This window comes from Hylobates moloch, unplaced genomic scaffold (assembly GCF_009828535.3).
Source record: "Hylobates moloch isolate HMO894 unplaced genomic scaffold, HMol_V3 SCAFFOLD_16, whole genome shotgun sequence".
NCBI lineage: Eukaryota > Metazoa > Chordata > Mammalia > Primates > Hylobatidae > Hylobates > Hylobates moloch.
Window position 1 is genome coordinate 70570025 of NW_026652291.1, and position 20303 is coordinate 70590327.

Below are 20303 nucleotides of genomic sequence, written 5' to 3' on the forward strand. Positions count from 1 at the left end.
ACAGCTAGTATGAAATGAGGTCTGTTAAGATGTGCAGACAAAACACAGAAACCCCAGAGGAGAAAGCAACTAAGGGGAGGATGGAGAAAAAGCCCCAGGGGAGGCAGATTTTCCCTGGACTTTGAAAGAGGATGGCAAGAGAGATGGAGGAGTGGTCTAAGGCGTTGCAGGCTTAGAAGAGCGTAGGAGAGACAGAACACAAACGCGTGATCTCTCCTGTCTCCCCAGAGAGCAAGCCAGAACTTTGATTTCACTGACAAATTTTAATATAATTCTCACATGGATTCGCATGCTTCTCCTTATTGTTATTTCAATTAGTAGCTGCTTTTATTTTTTTATTGTTATTTTTATTTATTTATTTTTTTTTTTTTTTGAGACAGAGTTTTACTCTTGTTGCCCAGGCTGGAGTACGATGGCACGATCTCGGCTCACCGCAACCTCCGCCTCCTGAGTTCAAGCGATTCTCCTGCCTCAGCCTCCCGAGTAGCTGGGATTACAGGCATGTGCCACCATCCCCAGCTAATTTTCTATTTTTAGTAGAGACGGGGTTTCTCCATGTTGGTCAGGCTGGTCTCGAACTCCTGACCTGAGGTGATCCACTCGCCTGGGCCTCCCAAAGGGCTGGGATTACAGGCATGAGCCACTGCGCCCGGCCTAGTAGCTGCTTTTATTGTCGTTTTTTTAAAACCTTGTATTCGACAAAAAATAACCCATTGCTCTTATAAGGCAGGATCAGAAGAAGAACAAAAAAATCAATACTTCTGGCCGGGCATGGTGGCTCATGCTTGTAATCCCAGCACTTTGGGAGGTCAAGGCGGGTGGATCACAAGGTCAGGAGTTCGAGACCAGCCTGGCCAACACAGTGAAACCCCGTCTCTACTAAAAATACAAAAATTAGCTGGGCATGGTGGCAGGCGCCTGTAATCCCAGCTACTCGGGAGGCTGAGGCAAGAGAATGGCGTGAACCCGGGAGGCGGAGCTTGCAGTGAGCCAAGATCACGCCACTGCACTCCAGCCTGGGCGACAGAGTGAGACTCCATCTCAAAAAAAAAAAAAAAAAAAAAATCAATACTTCTGAGTCATCCATTTTAACCTAAATAAAATCAATTCCATTACTTCTTATAATGGCATCTTGTTCTCAATCTTATACAAACTATTTTTTAAATTGTTTCCTGAAAACATTCGATGATACCTTACATATCTCAAAAAACATCAAACTTTTTTTAACTTAAATGAGCGGCATAGGATTTAATTCATGTATGTGTCTAACATACAACAGTTTTCCCATACATGCAGGGTTAACTAAAGATCGGGCCATTCAAATCTCTTCATGAACTCCCACATCTTCTCTGGCTTCCTAGAACTTTTGGTGGGGCATATCAACTAGAATGCACCTGGTTACGAGCAACAGAAAATCCCAGTAAAGATGACTTAACTTTCTCTTCATGATCAAAAGACTGGATCAAAAGATCAAGATAGCATCCCCATCATCATTTCCTCATAGGGCAATGTCCAAAGTGCGGAAGGGGTCAGTTGATATTTTGTGTTCATTTTGGAGCTCACAGAATACACTTCCAGAAGCGCTTCCCCACCACTCTGCAGCAGGGAGAAGCCTCTTGTGTCTCATAGTCCCATGTGTCATCGAGTGCCCAAGCCTAAGCCACTCACTGGCAAAGGGGTAGAATTACTGTATCTGGCTTAAACAATCAAGGTTTATTCTCCTGGGATTTAGGAGGAGGCCATCAAACATAAAACCCAAAATCAGATGTCTGTTATCCAGAAGGAAGTGGCAGAATAGCTGTTGAAGAGATGACCAACAATGACTGCTACATGGAAGAATCTATGTTTTCACAACAAAGTACTTGGATTTCTAAAAATCTACATAACAGATGAGCAAATGAAATTTGTCTGGGATCCTGGAAATGTTTCTGACTTTCTGAAACACTAGTTTTTATAAACCTGTGCCTCACTACTTATGTATTTCTTTTTAAAGATGTTTAGTGGACTTAACAAAATGATTGCCTCCAGAAGCACAGGGTCCACCAGAGACAAAATAAATCTGAGTATAAGGTCCACATCATCCCTTTTGTCTGTTTTCACTTCTGCCTATGCCCTAATCAGATTAACTGCTTCAGTACTTGATAACACTTGATTGTTAAAGGGAGGTGAAGAATGCACCCAGCCCAAGTCAGACCCCCTTGCGCTTTCATAAACCTACATATCACGTGCCATACAGTTGTCACTGTTATAAACTTATTAGTGAGAATGATTGATAAGCATCTGTTTCTCATTCAAAGGCAAGTAGAGGTAAATCCCTCTTTCCAGAGTGAATAAAACTTTTTCAACAACCTCTCACAGTAGAGACTTCCACTTGAGTTTCATTGCCCAGTGTCTCATCATATTCCAAACCTAAACCAATCACTGACTAGGGGAATGCAATTATCAAGACTGATGGAGACTAACATAGGAGGACAGGCCTGTGACACATTTCGCACACTCTGATATCCCCTAGTGACTAGCACAGAGTAGGTACTCAAAAAAAAATGGATTGAATGAATAAATCCACCATTGTCCTCAGTTCCTAGCCTCATTATTTTAATTCCATGTTGAAGAGTTCACCGTTTCTCATTTATATAACAAATTCCCCCCCAAAACAGAAGGTATAGTTCCTAAAAAAATACTCTATCCTTAACTATTTTAGGTTGAGAAGGGAATGAATGAGTGGGACTGAAACTCCCTGGTTGGACTGAAAACAGCTTGTAAAATACTGTGATCTCAGATGTCCCTCATGCCAACAATTATTTTGATGCTACTTGCCCTAGAACACTAACAGTGTTTAAAAGCCTTCTTCTCCAATTCAGTACATTATCATGAAGAAAAGGGGAATTTATTTTTTAAACTTAACAGATTGACGCATTCTAAATCAATGAAAAGTTTTCTGCATGATTCAGTATTAACGGTTAATAAAAATCTATCAATTGGTAGTGGTATAGGAAAAAACCTCCCCTGAGGTTGTAAATCACACAGATAGCAATTCAAGCAGGGCCTGTCATTAGCGTATTGGGGGGAAAATCCATAGATGATGCATACTCATTCACAAAACATCTACAGGTCCTTAAGCTCATAACTCACAATAAGTATCAAATATCCTTCAGTTCTACCACATATTGCTCAGCATATAAATTTACAAAAAAAAAAAAAACCTAAAAACCAATTTCCAGATGCCTGCTATTTAAGACATCTAGCTCACTAATTGCAAAATCTATAGAAAAGTCTGCACAGCATCAAAGCCTCGGCTGATCCTATGAGCAGTTCTAAATGAAAAACTGTCTCTTTTGCGAGTAAATAAAGCACTTAATGCAGTTTCTGGCTATGATTGTGTTTCTCCTGTGGGTTTTGAAAATGACCTTCCTGTAAGCATCAAGGACTGTAACTTTTTAGATAAGGAAACTTGTTCTTGTTTTAAGTCTATGTCAGGTTCATTCCCCTATAGCCCAGTTTTCAAAAGCCAAAGAAAAAGTAATCCAGAATTAAAAAAAAAAAAGAAAAGAAAAGAAAAAGAAAGTCCTGTTTCCAGAATGAAGTTCCCTGTCAGCCTGCCTTGGGCCTTAGGTGGAGAAGCAGAGATTAAAGAGTCAGTATTCTTTTTCATGTTTCATCTGCCAGTTTTGTGAATGTAGAAAGAGAACCAGTGGCTACAGCTAAGCACCCAACTGTGGTATTAAGTAGAAAGTGTGATTCTAGCACACCCCCCTCACTTACACACACAGATACACACTCTAGTGAATTCAAAAATAATTTTTGAGTTTCTAGCAGAAGGCACCTGCTCTCCGTTCTCCGCGGCCACTGATGAAGGTACCTCCAGGAGGGGGTGAATGGCGCCACAGATGCGTCCTCCTATCACCATGACGATAATGAAGCTCTTTGTTCGGCTGTGTGAATGTGAAGTGTGGAATCTCCGATGATCTCACCATTTCCTATTTATTCTATACTTACCTGAATGCACCATGTCTTGCAGCTTTTTAATGCATATGCAAACCACTAAAATGTCCTTTTGTGAGACACTTTGCTAAAAGACCGCTTTTGATATGCGTTCTTCATCTCCTCTCCAAACTGAATTAGACTGCTTCCTTCTTTTTATGACACAACTAACTCACTATTTAGAATCTTTGGCTTTGATTTTGTAGAACAGCCCAACAGGAAGAGACCACGTTCTCTTTTTTTCTCCATATTTCTGAAGGCAAACTTGTACTGATTTGTTTTGATTTACTACCAGAATTATGTTCCTGCCACAGACACTGGCTTCCTTTATGTCCTTTCAGTCATCAGTCTGTGTCTGTGGACAAAGTTTTCCCAAGGAAAACTGAAATCCCTCTGTTGGTAACTGTGTGCAGGGCCACGGATGTGTGCCTCAGCAAAAAGTTCATCAGATTTGCAGCGAGAAGAATTATTCTAAGCAGTACATTTCTTATAGGCCAACCACTAAGCTCAAACCAAGAGACCAGGTGACATTTGTAAAAGATATTCGATAAAACTTAGCATCCAGTCTTGGTGGGGGTGGGGGGTGGGCAGGGGAAACGTGTGTTTGATGTAAAAGGTCACATGTTCTAAAATGTAAGCGCTCTACAATTTTCTTTTGATTGATCTGTATTTGCAGCTTCCTTCACAGTTAGAGGTACGTGGTATTAATATTTTGACTTCAATAGCCAAAGACACACTTACTCATGGTATTCTAATTGTTAGCTAAGCAAAGCTGAAACCGTTCAACCAGGAGGATTTAAATCTCTCCCAGTTCATCTCTATAGTATTCTCACAAGTGGAAGGTCACCTCTGTCCTCTGAAGAACACAGCTTATAACTCTAAAGCACCTATAACTTGGAGGGTGGGATGGTGCCAACAACAGCCTCCTCGTTTTCCTTCGAGCAACAACAGCCAAAAGCAACTGGTTACACCCTGGGCTTCAGAGGAGCAAGGAACGTGTTCTTGTGTGCTAGCAGAGATGTTCCCAGTTATGTCTGGGACCTTTCAAGATTCTAAGCTAACCTGTGCAAGTGTATTTATCCTCTCTATGTCTTCAGGTTTACTTTGTCAAATCTAAGAAGAGGTCATTTAAAAGTTTTGGGATCCTCGAACTAAAAGTAATTACTAGAGTACAACTTTAAAGACAGAATTCTGGAGATGCTTTGACGTGATCAGTGAATTCAGTGAGACACACACAGGCTGCTCAGCCCAAAAATTTTGGAGAGTAGAAAGTAAACTTTGGAATAAACCAAATAAAAGATGCCAGGTTACATGTTAGAGGTACCCAGACCATATGACAAGGATGTTATATTCAAATTAGAATCTCTGTCTCTAGTTTCTCTCCCTCTGAACCTTTCCCTTTGTAGTTTGTAGACATGGTTATGACTTTACTGCTAAGCTCATTGGTGTGATGAGTATCTATCTCTTTTCAGGGGACAATTAACTATCTTTTTAAGGACTTTCAAGTAACTCACATGGTGCTTATTTTTGTTATTCCCACAAAAGGAATTTTATGAAATAAACTTATTCAAATATTCTCTCCTTTCTCACTGCTTAAACCTAAAACTTGAAAATAAAAAACAACAGCCACTGGATTAAAGAGAATCAAAAAAGTTTTTTCTGTGTTTTTCAAGTTCTCTAATTTATTACACACTAAAAATCTCTTTCAAACTGGCACCAAGGTAGCTTTTCTTCTTGAGCTGATTAGGACCACATGAGCTCAGGAAAAGCTGTCAGATCCTGCCTCTGCGCAGCTGGAATGATCCAGCTGATTTGCCAGTAGGACTTTTTTTTTTTTTTTTTTTCCCAAGGAAAGAAGCTTCATCCCAAAGTCATAAATTTATATTCTGGAGACCCAAGCAAAAAGTATTTCTTATTCATTTTTTAAAGAAGCGAAATTCCATTATGATTTCTTTTTTCTTTTTTTGAGTCAGAGTCTCGCTTTGTCACCCAGGCTGGAGTTCAGTGGTGCAATCTCAGCTCACCGCAACCTCCGCCTCCCGGGCTCAAGCGATTTTTGTGCCTCAGCCTCCCGAGGGAGGCTGATGTGGGGAGAATCGCTTGAACCCGGGAGGCGGAGGTTGCGGTGAGTAGAGATCACGCCATTGCACTCCAACCTAGGCAACAGGGTGAGACTCCGTCTCAAAAAATAATAATAATAATAATAATTGGGACAAAACATACATAATCAGTAAATCTGGAGAAGGAATATATGGAGTTACTATTATTACTGCAACTTTTCTGTAAGCCATAAATTAAAAAAAATAAAAGTTAAAAACAGCCATCTAGAGCTGGGCACAGTGGTGTGCACCTGTAGTCCCAGCTCCTCGGGAAGCTGAGGTGGAAGAATCACTTGAGCCTAGGAGGCTGAGTCTATAGTGTGTGTAGCTGGGATTACAAGTGCACACCACCACACCTGGCTAATTTTTGGATTTTTAGTAGAGGCAAGGTCTCAGCATGTTGGCCAGGCTAGTCTCAGACTCCTGGCCTCAACTGATCCATCCGCCTTGGCCTCCCAAACGTTATGATTTCTTTTACAAGATCTGTTGCAAACCAAAAGCAACTTGGGTGATATTTTGGTAAATATGTTGTCCTAACTCTGCACTGTATCTGTAGTTATCTAGATTCCCACTGGCACGTGGGGGTCTCATTCAGAAAACACTAATCCCCAGGAAAGAGTCATGATCTAAGACCAAGTGAGATTGTCTACCCTTTAGGAATTCTGTCAGACTGGCCCAGGGTAAAAACCACAGGTCAGTCAAACTCGTCTTCTTCAGCTGCCCACGGTGGGCTCCCGAACCTGCTTTGTGGTATTCACCACAAGAAGTCATGGGCTATCACGTGGCTCCCTGACTCCCCAAGGAAGCCTTGAGCAATTCCCTTCCCCTTCAGTCTTTTTACAGATACCTCCTCACATCAGAAGTCGCCTGTCCTGCCTCTCTCACATTTAGCTCTCCTCTCTTGCTAGCTGATCCTTGGCCTGGGTGATAAAGAAAGCTGTGTTATTATATTCATGGGCCCTAACAAATGAGTGCTGGATTTATCTTCTCAGGAAACACAGGTCTATTTAGGTGGACCCAGAGTCATCCTACTGTAATTCAAAAAGATGACACCATACAGTCCCTTAGCAAAGGAGCCTTTCAGCCCCCTTCGCTACACATACGTGCAGACCACTGGGGAGGCCAAACATTTGGCTGGATGTCCATTTCCAAATTGGGATTTTCTTAAGAGAAAGTATTATCAGGAAGGAGGGGGTGATCTTTACATTGATTCTGCAGATTCTAATTTGATATTATAACTCCTTTATCCCTTTGCCCCTTTTGTGTACTTTGTATACTGGAGATAATTCTTTTTAAAATTTTGCCTGCTTTTGGTCAAATTCTAGTCTAGAACTCCCAGGCAGGCTGTGCTGATCTGGCCTGCCATCTCAATGTATTCTTCATGTGATTCTAAAAAGGGGCTTCTTAGTCTCTTTGCCTTTGTTCAGCGTACTAGAACCATTTGGAATTATTCCTCATTCCAGATACAAAGCAGACAGAATTATACCCCCAACCACTGATTGGGGTACTGTAAGTTTTCTCTGTGAAAATAGTGGACAGAATTATATAACCCGTCGTTCCTCTATTAATAGTTAACCAGGTTGAGAGGATTTGAATAAAAGCACATCTTGTTGCATGCAACAATGGTTTGACAGAAGAGCTGTATGGCAGAGTTAGTATTTTACTGCTTTCAGCTTCACCACGCAGTTTTGTGGCCTGGGAAGCCATGCATGCAGAATGGCAGAACTTACAATTGCCTACAAGAGGAGAGTACAATGCAACCTGTGGAGCCACGCCACCAAGAGAAGGTGACAGGTCCGGGCCTTCAAAACACCCTAAACTGGTGAGGAGTTTCAGAATGAAACTTGTTATGATTTGAAACACTCATCAAAGTGAGGCCTTTTCAAGTAACAGTTAAGACATAATTACCAAATTCTACAATGGTCCCGTTAGTGTGCTGTGAGAAAAAAAGGAGAATGGAAGAAAACCTTCAAGTTTATATGTTTATGGATAATAGATGGACGTGTGATTTTTGAGCACTTTCAGAGCCAGGAAGAGTGGCTCAGGACAAGATGAGAAGACCTTCCACAGCCTTAAACACAGCTCTTTCCCAAAGTGACTTCCCTTTACACCCATCCACCCCCCTCCAAAAAAACAAAAAAAAAATCTAAAGGTACTTCATGAAACTATTGTATATGAAGCACTTATTAGCCGTAATTAAATGGACAATATGAATTTACTACGTCTTTAGGACTCTGGCTTGTTCTGGTTTAGAGCAAGATGATTAATGCAAATACATATTACTTGAGATAACCATTTAGCAGCTAATTTAGCCAAATTTATTACAGCAGTTAGAGGTTTTTCATTTTAGCAGACGGAGACAAGGACACGCCAAAAGTGGGCGACGTAGATGAGTGCACACTGCCCTCTAGTGGCCAGCCAGCCGGTGAGCTTTTGCGGGGCGCCGAGTTGCTGCGATCCGTAGCCAAGTAATAACAGCAGGTTTTCCACATTTCCGGCACCCTTTTAAACCATTCCCATCCACAGCACTTTATTTCAGGGGATGATTTACTGTGCTTTCCCCTTTTACTAGCTCAGGAGTACCCAGATACAAATCAAATCAATTTCAACTTGGCGAGATTTTGGTTCAAGTATCATTTTTAACATCTGCATTTTAAAGCTCTCTTTCAGTGGGTATTTAATGGCACCGTTTCACATTACTGATTGTTTTTACTTGTTCCTTCATTTGGGGCCATATTTCAGAGTCTGTGTGGAGCTGTCACTCTGTTTGGCTCCAGCCAAGTCAATTCTGTGCCTCCCTTAGGCCAGTGTTTCTCTCTGACTCCACTGGGGAATTTATTTTGTTCCAACGTTCAGTGAAGTCTCACCAGAATCTCCCCCGACTGACCAGTGTAAATTTAGTTCATCCGAGGACTATCAATTCTGTTAGACAAGATCAAAAGGAACAGACATATAAGGACACGGGCTGAGATTGCTCACACTGAGGAGAAATGATCAAAGACGAGGGGTAAAGCATCTTTGGAACCATTCAAATATCCAGAATCTCAAAGAGGTCTACCTCAAAGCTATGAATAAATCACATACAAATTTGCTTTTCTTACCATCTGATGTCAAACCCATTGACAATATCCACACCGCATTAGGTGTTCTGTGAGCCAAAAAGATTTGTAGTCCTTTTATTCTTTTCACACCATGGCTGCCCAAAACGGAATAAAGTCTTGCTACAAATGCCAGTAACCCTGGCTCCAGAGCTGCCGCTCCACTGAATTGATTTGTCCTACTAATGGCATTCTATATTAAGCATACAGAGGATCACCCTGGCTTGGTGTAGGTCCTCCCATTTTTAGACTTAAGGTTTTGCAGAGATTAAAAAAAAAATTATTTGATCCCAATCTTAATACAATGCCTCTGTTTTGTTTTGTTTTTTTTCCCCAGTGCTGAATAAGGGTCAGTGTGTGACAAAGTACTATCGCTGGATGCAGAAGAACGGAGGATATATTTGGATACAGTCCAGTGCCACCATAGCTATTAATGCCAAGAATGCAAATGAAAAGAATATCATCTGGGTGAATTACCTTCTTAGGTATATTTTCTACTTCTTTTCTATTTCTGTCCTGGTTATAAAATATGCAGCCTTATGGTTAATAGCCGACATGTTGTGAATATTATCTTTTGACAGTACCTGGTGTGGAATTTCATGGCAATTCTGCTATTCTTTCCACAAGATTCAAATAAATGTGAGAAGATAAAACTATGTTGGAATGGACTTGCAGGAAAGATTTCAAGATTTTCAATAATTCTTGGTCTGTCAACATTTGGGCATCTGCAGAACTTGCTTTGGTTTTCCCACAAATGCTTAGGCCAGAATAATACAGACTTCGGCCTACAGCTGAAGCATTCAAAAAGCATCTCCTCTTCCCCACCACACACACACTTACACACTCCAGTTCTTGTGAAGATTAAGTAAAACAGAATGGGAGAAAAGTGGCAGGGAACATTATATTCCTCTTATATTTCATCCCTTTGATGCCCTTAGCATATTACATAGGGTTTGACTTCCTGGGCATTAAAGTTTTGGTAAACAAAGTGAGTTGCTTTGCCAGAATCAAACGATAGCGGTGTAAAAATGAAGGCAATTTTTTTTTTTTTTTTTTGGCCCACTGCTTTGTGATCTTTGGCAAGCTTTACTGCTCTTAAAATGTGTCCTTAACAGTCTATCTACAAGTGAGCCCAAGCTCAACTGCTTCCTAAATTCTGGTGTGAGACACCATCTCCCCTTCCCAGTCTACATTCTGCCTTTGGATTCAAACTAGCAGAAAACTAACCAAGACCCACAGATTGGGCCATCTTGAGTTTGGGGGCAGGCTTTCTGGGAAGTTCTCCACCAATCCTGGTGTGAAACTATCACAGCACTTGGCCTGGCTCCCTCCCACCCCCATCATTCTGGTCTTTGGCTTCTCCTGGCCTAAAGCCACCAAGCAGAGCCCACAGGTGGTCTGAGTAGGAAAATTTCCAATAGGTCTTATGAATGGAAGTTGGTGCCCCCTTTGGCTGATAATTTAGACAGGGAGTACCTGAATCCCATTTTTCTTTGAGACAGCCAAATGGAGCTGAGAAGCTAACAACCATGGCTCATCAGCACACTGGCCCTTCAGAGTGTGTTCACATACTTTGGTGATGACTTGAAGGCATGAATGTGCTTGCTACCAACAGCATATCAATCAGACACTAATGATTACTGGTCTAGAGAGGGCCTTAATGTGCACCACTTAAATGAGTCTTCATTTATCTACTTTCTATTTCCTTTTTTTTGACCTATTCTGCTCTACATTAATTCTCTCTAAAGGTAAAAGTATGTGTATTGAATGTGGCTTTCTCCAAGGCCTGATTTCCATGTAAAGTCTCCCCTTTGTTTGTAATGTGTTCAAGACGAGTTCTGATATCAAGGAATCCTTGTACACAGAGTTTTATGGGATAATTACTATAGGGAATGCAGGTGGTTATAAAAACTCACATGCCAGACAGAAAATAGAATAAGGTCTTGTGGCACTGACATTCTTTTGCTAAGCAAAATGATACTGTGACAAGGACACCCATCACCATTAAGAATTAAACACTGGAAAAAGGCACCCTAGGGCTAGCAGTGTCTGGCTCCCATGTTGATGAAACATAGGTACTGAAGTCATCTATGTGGTTGTTACTTCCATTCTGTGAGATTTCTTCCTATCTGGATCTTTCTTACTGCCTCATCAGCCTCATGGCTTCCACCTCTGCCCACAAACGCAAGGAGTAAGAAGAGCTAAGCAGTCAGTCTCTGAATACCATTCATCTAGCCTAGGATCAGACGGTACAAACTCATAAGCTTTTGTGATTCTATTCCATCAAATCTTATATGGATAGGAAGGTATCAAAGACCAGTCTTCAACCTCAAAAGCTTCAATCTCAGGCATAGAAGACCTGTTTCAGCTGACCTAAAAGCCCTCCCTGAAGTCAATGACAAAGGACTGTAAATTATAGGGCAAGTGATCTGTGAGCCCCCAAAGAAGACTAACGTAGATGGGCTTCAGCAGGGGAAACGCCACCAAGACAGCCATTCACTGGTATCACTTCTATAGGGTAAAGATCTAGTAAGTAAATTATGTGGCCCTGGCAAAATAGCAACTGCAGAAGTTTGGTTTTCTTTCCCATGTTCTTGTCTATTATTCTTCCCTGAGCAATACTTTCACGTCACTTCTTCCTTCCCAGAACCCTTGCACCCAGGCCCCAATCCAGGCTTGTCCTTCCCTGTTCTGAAACTACTGCTCCTCCAGTCTTCTTCCCATTTCCTCGTAATATTTAACAGAATTGTAGACTCAGCGTATTCAGAGAAGGAGTCCGCCTTCCCACCATTAGTCTCATCTGATTATCTAGAAACAGCTTTGCTGCTGAAGCTAATTCACACTGAGGAGTAAATGCCTGATAATCCATTTTAGTGAATTACCCCTCCCAGGAACATTTGCAGTTTTAGAGTAGTTACTGAAATAGTGACTCTTTACTACAGGAATTTCACTAGAGATTAGCAAATGAGTCAGTAATCATCAATTTTAAGTCTCTGCTTGGCTAGCCATCATGGAAAAATAGAAGAGGCATTTCCCATTTTGAAGCAGGAGGATTTCCTTGTGCCTTCAGATTACAGGAGCCTACTCTCCTCATACATCAGGTGGCCTTGGAGTGGCATTTCCAGAAGACAGGTCAAACTGACTTAACATGCTCTCTCTTCCAAAAGAGCCTTGTTTCCAAACTAAAAATAGAACAAAAATTAAGCACATTTGTGCAAGTGAGGTTAGATCCCTTCTGTTAGGGCCTGTTTCACACTGGGACTCTCCCCACTGCAATCAGATTTCCAGCTAACAAGCCACAGGTGTACACCACATGAGCAGATGAAAATGTGATTGTAATGGGTGTGTTGACAGTTCCGTAGCCATAATCCATGCATCCCAAGGTGCACCTGTGCATCTGTCAGATCGGCACCAAGGGCTCTGCCTCCCCACCAATAGCGTGGGGGCCATCTGAGCGGCTGAGAAGCTACATCAAGGGCCCAAAACAAAGGTACTGAGGCCATGGACTCATCAGGAGCCCAAGAGAAGACATGACACACCAGGAGTCATGGGAATGAATTGTTGAGAGTACTTCTCATCCTCCCTTCCCCCAGGTGTACTGTCAAGCAGCACAGTTCCCTGACCCCCAGTGGTACCTGATTATTTAAAAGCTTCTCCATGGCTTTCAGGGAGCATTTGGGTATTCGATCGTTGCAGCAGGGTGCACCTGTACCTTGGCACATGCAAGCCAAGCTTCCATAAAATCCCATGAAGAGCTGAGAAATGATTTCATGTTTAGTCTTTGAAACTTTCTAAACTCCAGAAGTCTGGGACAAAGAAGTGGGGGAGAAGATGGTCCAAACAAACCATGCAGAATGGGTGTCTGCACTCCTGACCAGTGCCTCCCTCCCACAGCAATCCTGAATACAAGGACACACCCATGGACATCGCACAGCTCCCCCATCTGCCGGAGAAAACTTCCGAATCCTCGGAGACATCCGACTCTGAGTCAGACTCTAAAGACACCTCAGGTATTACAGGTATTATTCCTTCTTCTCCATGTTCTGCAGTGAAGCTTGCCCACCACACACGGGGGGTGGGCAACGGCCAGAGGGCCATCATCAGAGGCAAAGCAACTGGTCACATTTCAGAGAGACATATGTCACATCAAGTTATTACTGAGTCTCTGCCTCTCTCCACACACTCGTATATATAATTGTACACCACTATATACCTGTATGTACTACATAGGTATATATACACACAATACATAGAGATATGTAGTGCTGGATAAATACATGTGTGTGTACATATGTATATATATATATATGTTTTTGTGTGTATATATACACACAGAAGAAAGAGATCTTTTGAGATCTGACAGATCTCTTTCTTTAAATATACAGAAAGAGATTGATTGTATTAGCAATCACTTAATGTCAATCCACTGGCCATACAGAAGGAGCCCTGCCCTAACCTCATAGCTAGCCTCAGCCTCTGCTAGAGGCAGGTACTAGGGCCAGCTCCAAGAGAGTCTGTGACTTTGAGCCCCAAATATTCACATTCCTCCCAAGCTGGGACTGAGCCTCTAAAGTAGGATACTTAATGGCATCAATCAATGCCTCTTTCAGGGTGCTGGACTGTTACTTATTTCCTGAATCTATGCAGAACAAACGCATGCATTTTCATTTCTTTTGGGGAAGCGGACTTCCTGAGTAGTTCTTTGGGACACAGAAAATTAGCATAAAAATGTGCTTTTCTTCCCATCCCCAGCCCTCTTCCAGAGACACACATAAGGCCAGGGAGCACCAAACTTGTAGGATTTTACAGCCGCAAGAAAATCCTAAACCTCTTCTAACCCCACCTCTTCTGCTACAGAAATGGAGGCAATGACCACAGCTTCTAGTCCAGGCTGCCAGTCAGGCTTCATCCCTCAATCTTCAGAGGCTGTATTACTGGAAAAATCTATTCTCTCAAAAATGTGGCAGCTAGGTTTTCCTGACAACCCGCTATCATGAGGGCACCTGCGCTCCAGCATTGTAAACATGTATCCCTTCCTCCAGACCCAGCTTCAGGGAGGCAGAAGGAGGGCAGAGCACTCAAGGCAGATCTTCATTGTCTTCCTGTCCCTAAATTGCATTAATTCGAAAGTTCTTGACAAAGACATAAAAAGTTCTAGAATTGGTAGTCTCTACCCCTTTTTAATATAGTGCATAGTTGTGAACAAAACAAAGAAAAATTCCTAGCCCAGTGACTGGGAGGAAGAGACAAGTAAACAAAACTAAAATATACAGTGAGGCAGCACAGTGGCTCATGCCTGTAATCCCAGCACTTTGGGAGGCTGAGGTGGGCACATTGCTAGAGTCCAGGTGCTTGAGACCAGCCTGGGCAACATGGCAAGACCCTGTCTCTACAAAAAAAAAAAAAAAAATACAAAAATCAGCCACGTGTGGTAGTGGGCACCTGTGGTCTTAGCCACTCGGGAGGCTGAGGCAGGAGGATCGCTTGAGCTGGGGAGGGCAAGGCTGCAGTGAGCAGTGACCACCCCACTGGACTCCAGCCTGAGGGACAGAGGGAGACCCTGCCAAAAATAATAATAATAAATAATGAAAATAAAGATATACAGTGAATCAGATGGTGGTAAGTGCTGTGGGGGAGAATAACTTAAGGAATAGAAAGAGGGAGAGTGGCTCTCAGTAATCAACAAATATTCACCAAGGGAAAATGCAGACTCTTTAGAAAGTCACCTTGCATGCCATCATTTTTCTGTGTCACACCTTAATCCAGGTTATTTAACCTGACTTCCTGAGTATCTCTGTGGGACTTCTTAAACTTGAATGTGCCTGAGAATCACCTGGGGGTCATATTCCAGTGCAGAACCTGATTCAGTCTATCTGGGTGGGAGCAGAGAGTCTGCATTTGCAACGGGTGTCCAGATGATTGCCAATGCCGCTGGCCCGCACTTTGAGTGACCGTCCAGCTAACCCAGGCCCTCAGCAGAGAGAAAGCCCAGGCTTTAAGTCCTCTGAAGGTGATGGAGAAGCCCGTGATGAGGACGGACACTTGCCCTGCTCCCCGACCCAGCCCCTGCAGGTGACAGGCTGGGTCGCCCCGCTAACCTGGTGTCTTCTCTCTCTTCTCTCTCCGCCCCCGCCACCGCCGGCCCCCGGCCCCACACAGAGGACAACGAGAACTCCAAGTCCGACGAGAAGGGGAACCAGTCCGAGAACAGCGAAGACCCGGAGCCCGACCGGAAGAAGTCGGGCAACGCGTGTGACAACGACATGAACTGCAACGACGACGGCCACAGCTCCAGTAACCCGGACAGCCGCGACAGCGACGACAGCTTCGAGCACTCGGACTTTGAGAACCCCAAGGCGGGCGAGGACGGCTTCGGTGCTCTGGGCCCGATGCAGATCAAGGTGGAGCGCTACGTGGAGAGCGAGTCGGACCTGCGGCTGCAGAACTGCGAGTCACTCACGTCCGACAGCGCCAAGGACTCGGACAGCGCGGGCGAGGCGGGCGCGCAGGCCTCCAGCAAGCACCAGAAGCGCAAGAAAAGGCGGAAACGGCAGAAGGGCGGCAGCGCCAGCCGCCGGCGCCTGTCCAGCGCGTCGAGCCCAGGCGGCCTGGACGCGGGCCTGGTGGAACCCCCGCGGCTGCTGTCCTCCCCCAACAGTGCCTCGGTGCTCAAGATCAAGACGGAGATCTCGGAACCCATCAATTTCGACAACGACAGCAGCATCTGGAACTACCCGCCCAACCGGGAGATCTCTAGGAACGAGTCCCCCTACAGCATGACCAAGCCCCCCAGCTCTGAGCACTTCCCGTCCCCGCAGGGCGGCGGCGGTGGGGGTGGCGGTGGCGGCGGCGGCGGCGGCGGGGGGCTGCACGTGGCCATCCCCGACTCGGTCCTCACCCCGCCCGGCGCCGACGGCGCGGCCGCCCGCAAGACTCAGTTCGGCGCCTCGGCCACCGCGGCCCTGGCCCCCGTCGCCTCCGACCCGCTGTCACCCCCGCTCTCGGCGTCCCCGCGGGACAAGCACCCCGGGAACGGCGGCGGGGGCGGCGGCGCGGGGGGCGGCGGCCCCAGTGCGTCCAACTCCTTGCTGTACACTGGGGACCTGGAGGCGCTGCAGAGGTTGCAGGCGGGCAACGTCGTGCTCCCGCTGGTGCACAGGGTGACCGGGACCCTGGCCGCCACCAGCACGGCCGCGCAGAGGGTCTACACCACGGGCACCATCCGCTACGCGCCCGCCGAGGTGACCCTGGCCATGCAGAGCAACCTGCTGCCCAACGCGCACGCTGTTAACTTCGTGGACGTTAACAGCCCCGGCTTTGGCCTCGACCCCAAGACGCCCATGGAGATGCTCTACCACCACGTGCACCGGCTCAACATGTCAGGACCGTTCGGCGGTGCAGTGAGCGCAGCTAGCCTGACGCAGATGCCCGCCGGCAACGTGTTCACCACGGCCGAGGGACTCTTCTCCACGCTGCCCTTCCCCGTCTACAGCAACGGCATCCATGCGGCACAGACTCTGGAGCGCAAGGAGGACTGAGGCGCCGCCCGTCCCGGGCCCGGCCAGGCCCCGCTTGGAGGAGGCATCGTCGGCATTTTCGTTTAGACCTTTAATTCTAGCACTTTGAATTCGAGCAGGTCAGCGTCTTCTCTCGCCACGACGGTCCCCATTCCACTCCCTCTTTCTTTCACCTGACTTATTCTTTCGTGTAAAGATATGTTTATTTTTTGCCTTCAGAGGGTCAGACGACCAGTTGCCTGCCGTTTTGTCTTCTTCTAAGATGTGTGTTGGGTTGTTTTGCTTTCCTTTGCATCTTTATTAAGATGTCTTTCATGTGTATATGCCTCTGCCATAGAATACTCAGTCTTGTGGTCAAGAGAGTTCTCAAGTGACAACCATTGGGGTTTCTTCATAAAGATCTTGATATGATCAAGATGGAAAGAGACAAGCATAAACAATGTGCCCTGTTTGACTAAGTCAAATGAAATGGGGTGGTTTTTTGTTTCTGTTCCTAATTCCTTTAAAAAATAGGGGGAATAGTATTTTAGAATTTTATGCAGAATTTAATTCTCTTTTTACGGTTAAGATTTTAAGATTTTCTTACTTGCACATAAAAATAATTTGGGTTCTTAAACTTAATTTCTGGCCTGTGACTAGAATGTTTAAAAAAAAAAGTCGGACTAAATGTTAATTACTGAAACATTAACTTAATTTCTAAAACCATGGTGCTATCATTTATTAATCTGTAATGTCTTCATACAAAATGCAGCTCCTGGGCTGGGTTTTGGGGGAAAAAAAAAAAATGTGTTCTGTCCTGGTCTGGAGTCCGTTGCTGCAGTCTCCTTGGTTAGTTAAGACAAAGCCCTCATTAACGTTTGCTGCAGGACTTAAAAATTTTTTACCTCCCAACTAACAAACATAGCCTCACATTAAATTTAATGGGTCAGTAAAGCCCTTTTTAAAGGGGCTGCTGGAAAACTCAATCAAACTGATTTGAGGAGCAGTTTAGGTACATACTGCCTTTTGTTTAGCTTTTTGTTTTCCTTACTCAGTCTAACTGAGGCTAATTTTGCAACTTCAATAACACTTCAGAGTAAAAGAAGGAAAATACTTAACATGTTTTTGGTTTTTTTCATTTCTTGCTTAAAAAAAGGAAGGTTGTATTTGGGGGGACTGGTTTGATTTGATGGAATTTCTTTCCCTTTGGTTCTTATTTCTGGGTTGAAACCAGTAAGTTTTAAAACTAAAGAATGGGTTAATAAGCTTCAGACAGATAACTGCAACTGAAAACTGCACATTAAGTAAAAAAAAAAAAAAGAAAAAAAAAAGAAAAAGAAAAAGAAAAAAAATCCTATTTTGTCTTTGTTGCCAGAAATCAGTGTGGTGTCAAACACTCCAAATGACTGTCAAGTATAAATTCTTCTTCCACTTCATTTTTGGCAGCTGTTTGTTAAGGCATCTAATAACAGATGTGAGAACTGTAATGTGTACAATGTGTACGTGTCCTTGGCTGTCAGTCCCATTGCAGTTTCAATGTGTGTTTCTATATGCAGTATATACTAAGCTAATGTAGTTGTTTTGTCCTTTGTCTTATCTGTGCTCTATCTCTAGTCTGGAGTGGTACAGTCCCATTCCTGCAGTCCTAGTGAATCAGTGATTCTTGGGGGTTAGTGGGTTTTGTGTGGTGGCCTTCCTCTGTAATGTCACCCTATGCTGCTTCTACTGTCTGTGAATCTTCCGTTTTACCTTTTAAAATTCCTGCTGTTGCTTTGCTGGTGTATATTCTCCCTACCTCTCCTCTCTTGCCTCCCTTTCCCATCTCCCCCTCTCCCTCCTCTTCGTTCCTTCCCCATCCCCAAAATCTCTTTCATTCTCAGAGATAAAAAGACTCTTAACTAGCTCAAGGTTAATGGAGCCATTTTTCCCACAACGGAATTCTGGGTATGACTCTGTCTTCTGGAGTGCAACACAAAGCACTGAAGAATAATGCTCAGATATATTAAATAAATTGATGCCATATAGCCTCAGTTGTTAACATTCCCAGAGTCCCTTGTGCTCTACCTATAAGCAGTGGGTGCTTTTCTTTGGTTTCCTTTCAGGTTGGCTGATGGAGCAATATATAAAGCAATTACCACTGAGACAGAAAATTCTTTCAAAGGTCAACCAACATTTTTAAGAAACAAAATGGGAGGGGATAATGGAATCTAGAATTGTCATATATATTTGTTTACTTGTGCAATGCTAATATAGTAACTCGGCTGTCCTTTGAATATCACTGTGTTGAGTAGATTCCTCTGGGACCTTTGATTTCATGAGTTGGGCGCAAACCACGGTGGGATAATAACAAAAAGAAGTTAAATGCCACAAATTTTAATACTGAGCTTACTTGAAGGATTTAAGTAGGTTTAGAAGGTGAAGAAGGCCGATGGAGAAATTTACAGATTAATTTTGGAAGCTCTACTCTAGCTATCGAACAATCAAAGGAATGCACCTATCAGCTACAAAGAACAGCTAGACAGCTGTTTTTTTTCTTTTATAAATGTTTCTGTGTTGTGTCAAAATGATTTCTGGTGATTTAAACTAACAGATAATCACAGCTGCTGTCTAAATCCATAGTGTTGAAAATTACAAAATGAAAAAAAAAAAACACTTCATTACCTGTGAAGACTGTGTCTGTGTTTTTAACTATTTCTTGTACAAATATATGAAAACTTTTATGAGGAGACTGGTGCCAAGTAGCTGAATAATGGGGAAAGGGATATTCTGTTCGTAAAAATCTTAGCAGTGTTACCAACTCTACGATATATATATAAAAAAATAATTAAAACGTTACAAAGCGACAGCTATGGTACATTTGTTTTGTGTGAAGCTAACCGGACCTAACTTCCTGAGTGCCTGGCTTATTTTGAAACATTTTTTTTCATTGACCATTGATAATGCTGCAAATCAGAAATGTACATACTTCATTTACAACAGGGTTCTTTTTATACTTTTGTAGATTCTCATACATGTCACATACATGGTTGTCTTTATGTAACTTAATTTTTTCATCCGCAGGTGCCATTTTCATAATAAACTTCTCTTGGATTTGTTACTATCTGGCATCATTTCTTTCACATGTAACCATCCTGACTAATGAATGCTGGTAGTATTTGTTTCAGCAGGTACCTTGGTCATTATTCTTTATTTTAAAAAAAAAGAAAAAGTAAAAAAAAATGCATTCATATTTTTGCTAGTTTTGGAAAAAATATATAGCTTGTGTACTGATGAGGCTGACAAGGCACAGAATAAGATGCTAATCCAAATACTACACCAAACTTGCAACCATCCTAAATTTTCAGCTACCCCAATTCATTGTCATACTGAGCATTATTATGCACATTATCAAAGCTGAACAATGGGCCTGCAACATTAACCACTATGGGAAGTGTGCATTTTTTGATTAATGCACAGTAAGTGATGACAGTTTTCATACATTAATCATTTAAAATGCACTCAATATTTTTATTTATTACAATCTATAATGTATAACCAACTGTTCCATTGCTTATATCTTCCTTTTATACTAAATATGCATTTTCTTTCTCCAGACAAGCTGATTAAGTCATGTTCATGCTGCATTATGG

At 43.2% G+C, this 20303-nt stretch overlaps 1 protein-coding gene across 13 annotated transcripts in view; it reads left to right on the plus strand.

The window, feature by feature from the left end:
* The window catches only part of NPAS3 (neuronal PAS domain protein 3), an 821658-nt gene extending 801887 nt beyond the window's left edge, over positions 1–19771 (plus strand). For 5 of the 13 annotated variants that reach the window (XM_032179491.2, XM_058429730.1, XM_032179493.2 and 2 more), the window contains 3 exons: positions 9516–9663; positions 13073–13197; positions 15338–18361. In XM_032179491.2, coding sequence (XP_032035382.1) covers positions 9516–9663; positions 13073–13197; positions 15338–16716 — 1652 coding nt within the window. In that variant the 3' untranslated portion in view covers positions 16717–18361. Of the gene's footprint in view, positions 1–9515; positions 9664–13072; positions 13198–15337 lie in introns of all 13 variants that reach the window. The other 8 variants (XM_032179496.1, XM_032179498.1, XM_058429732.1 and 5 more) reach the window with 3 other exon arrangements.
* The last annotated feature ends 532 nt before the right edge of the window (positions 19772–20303 follow it).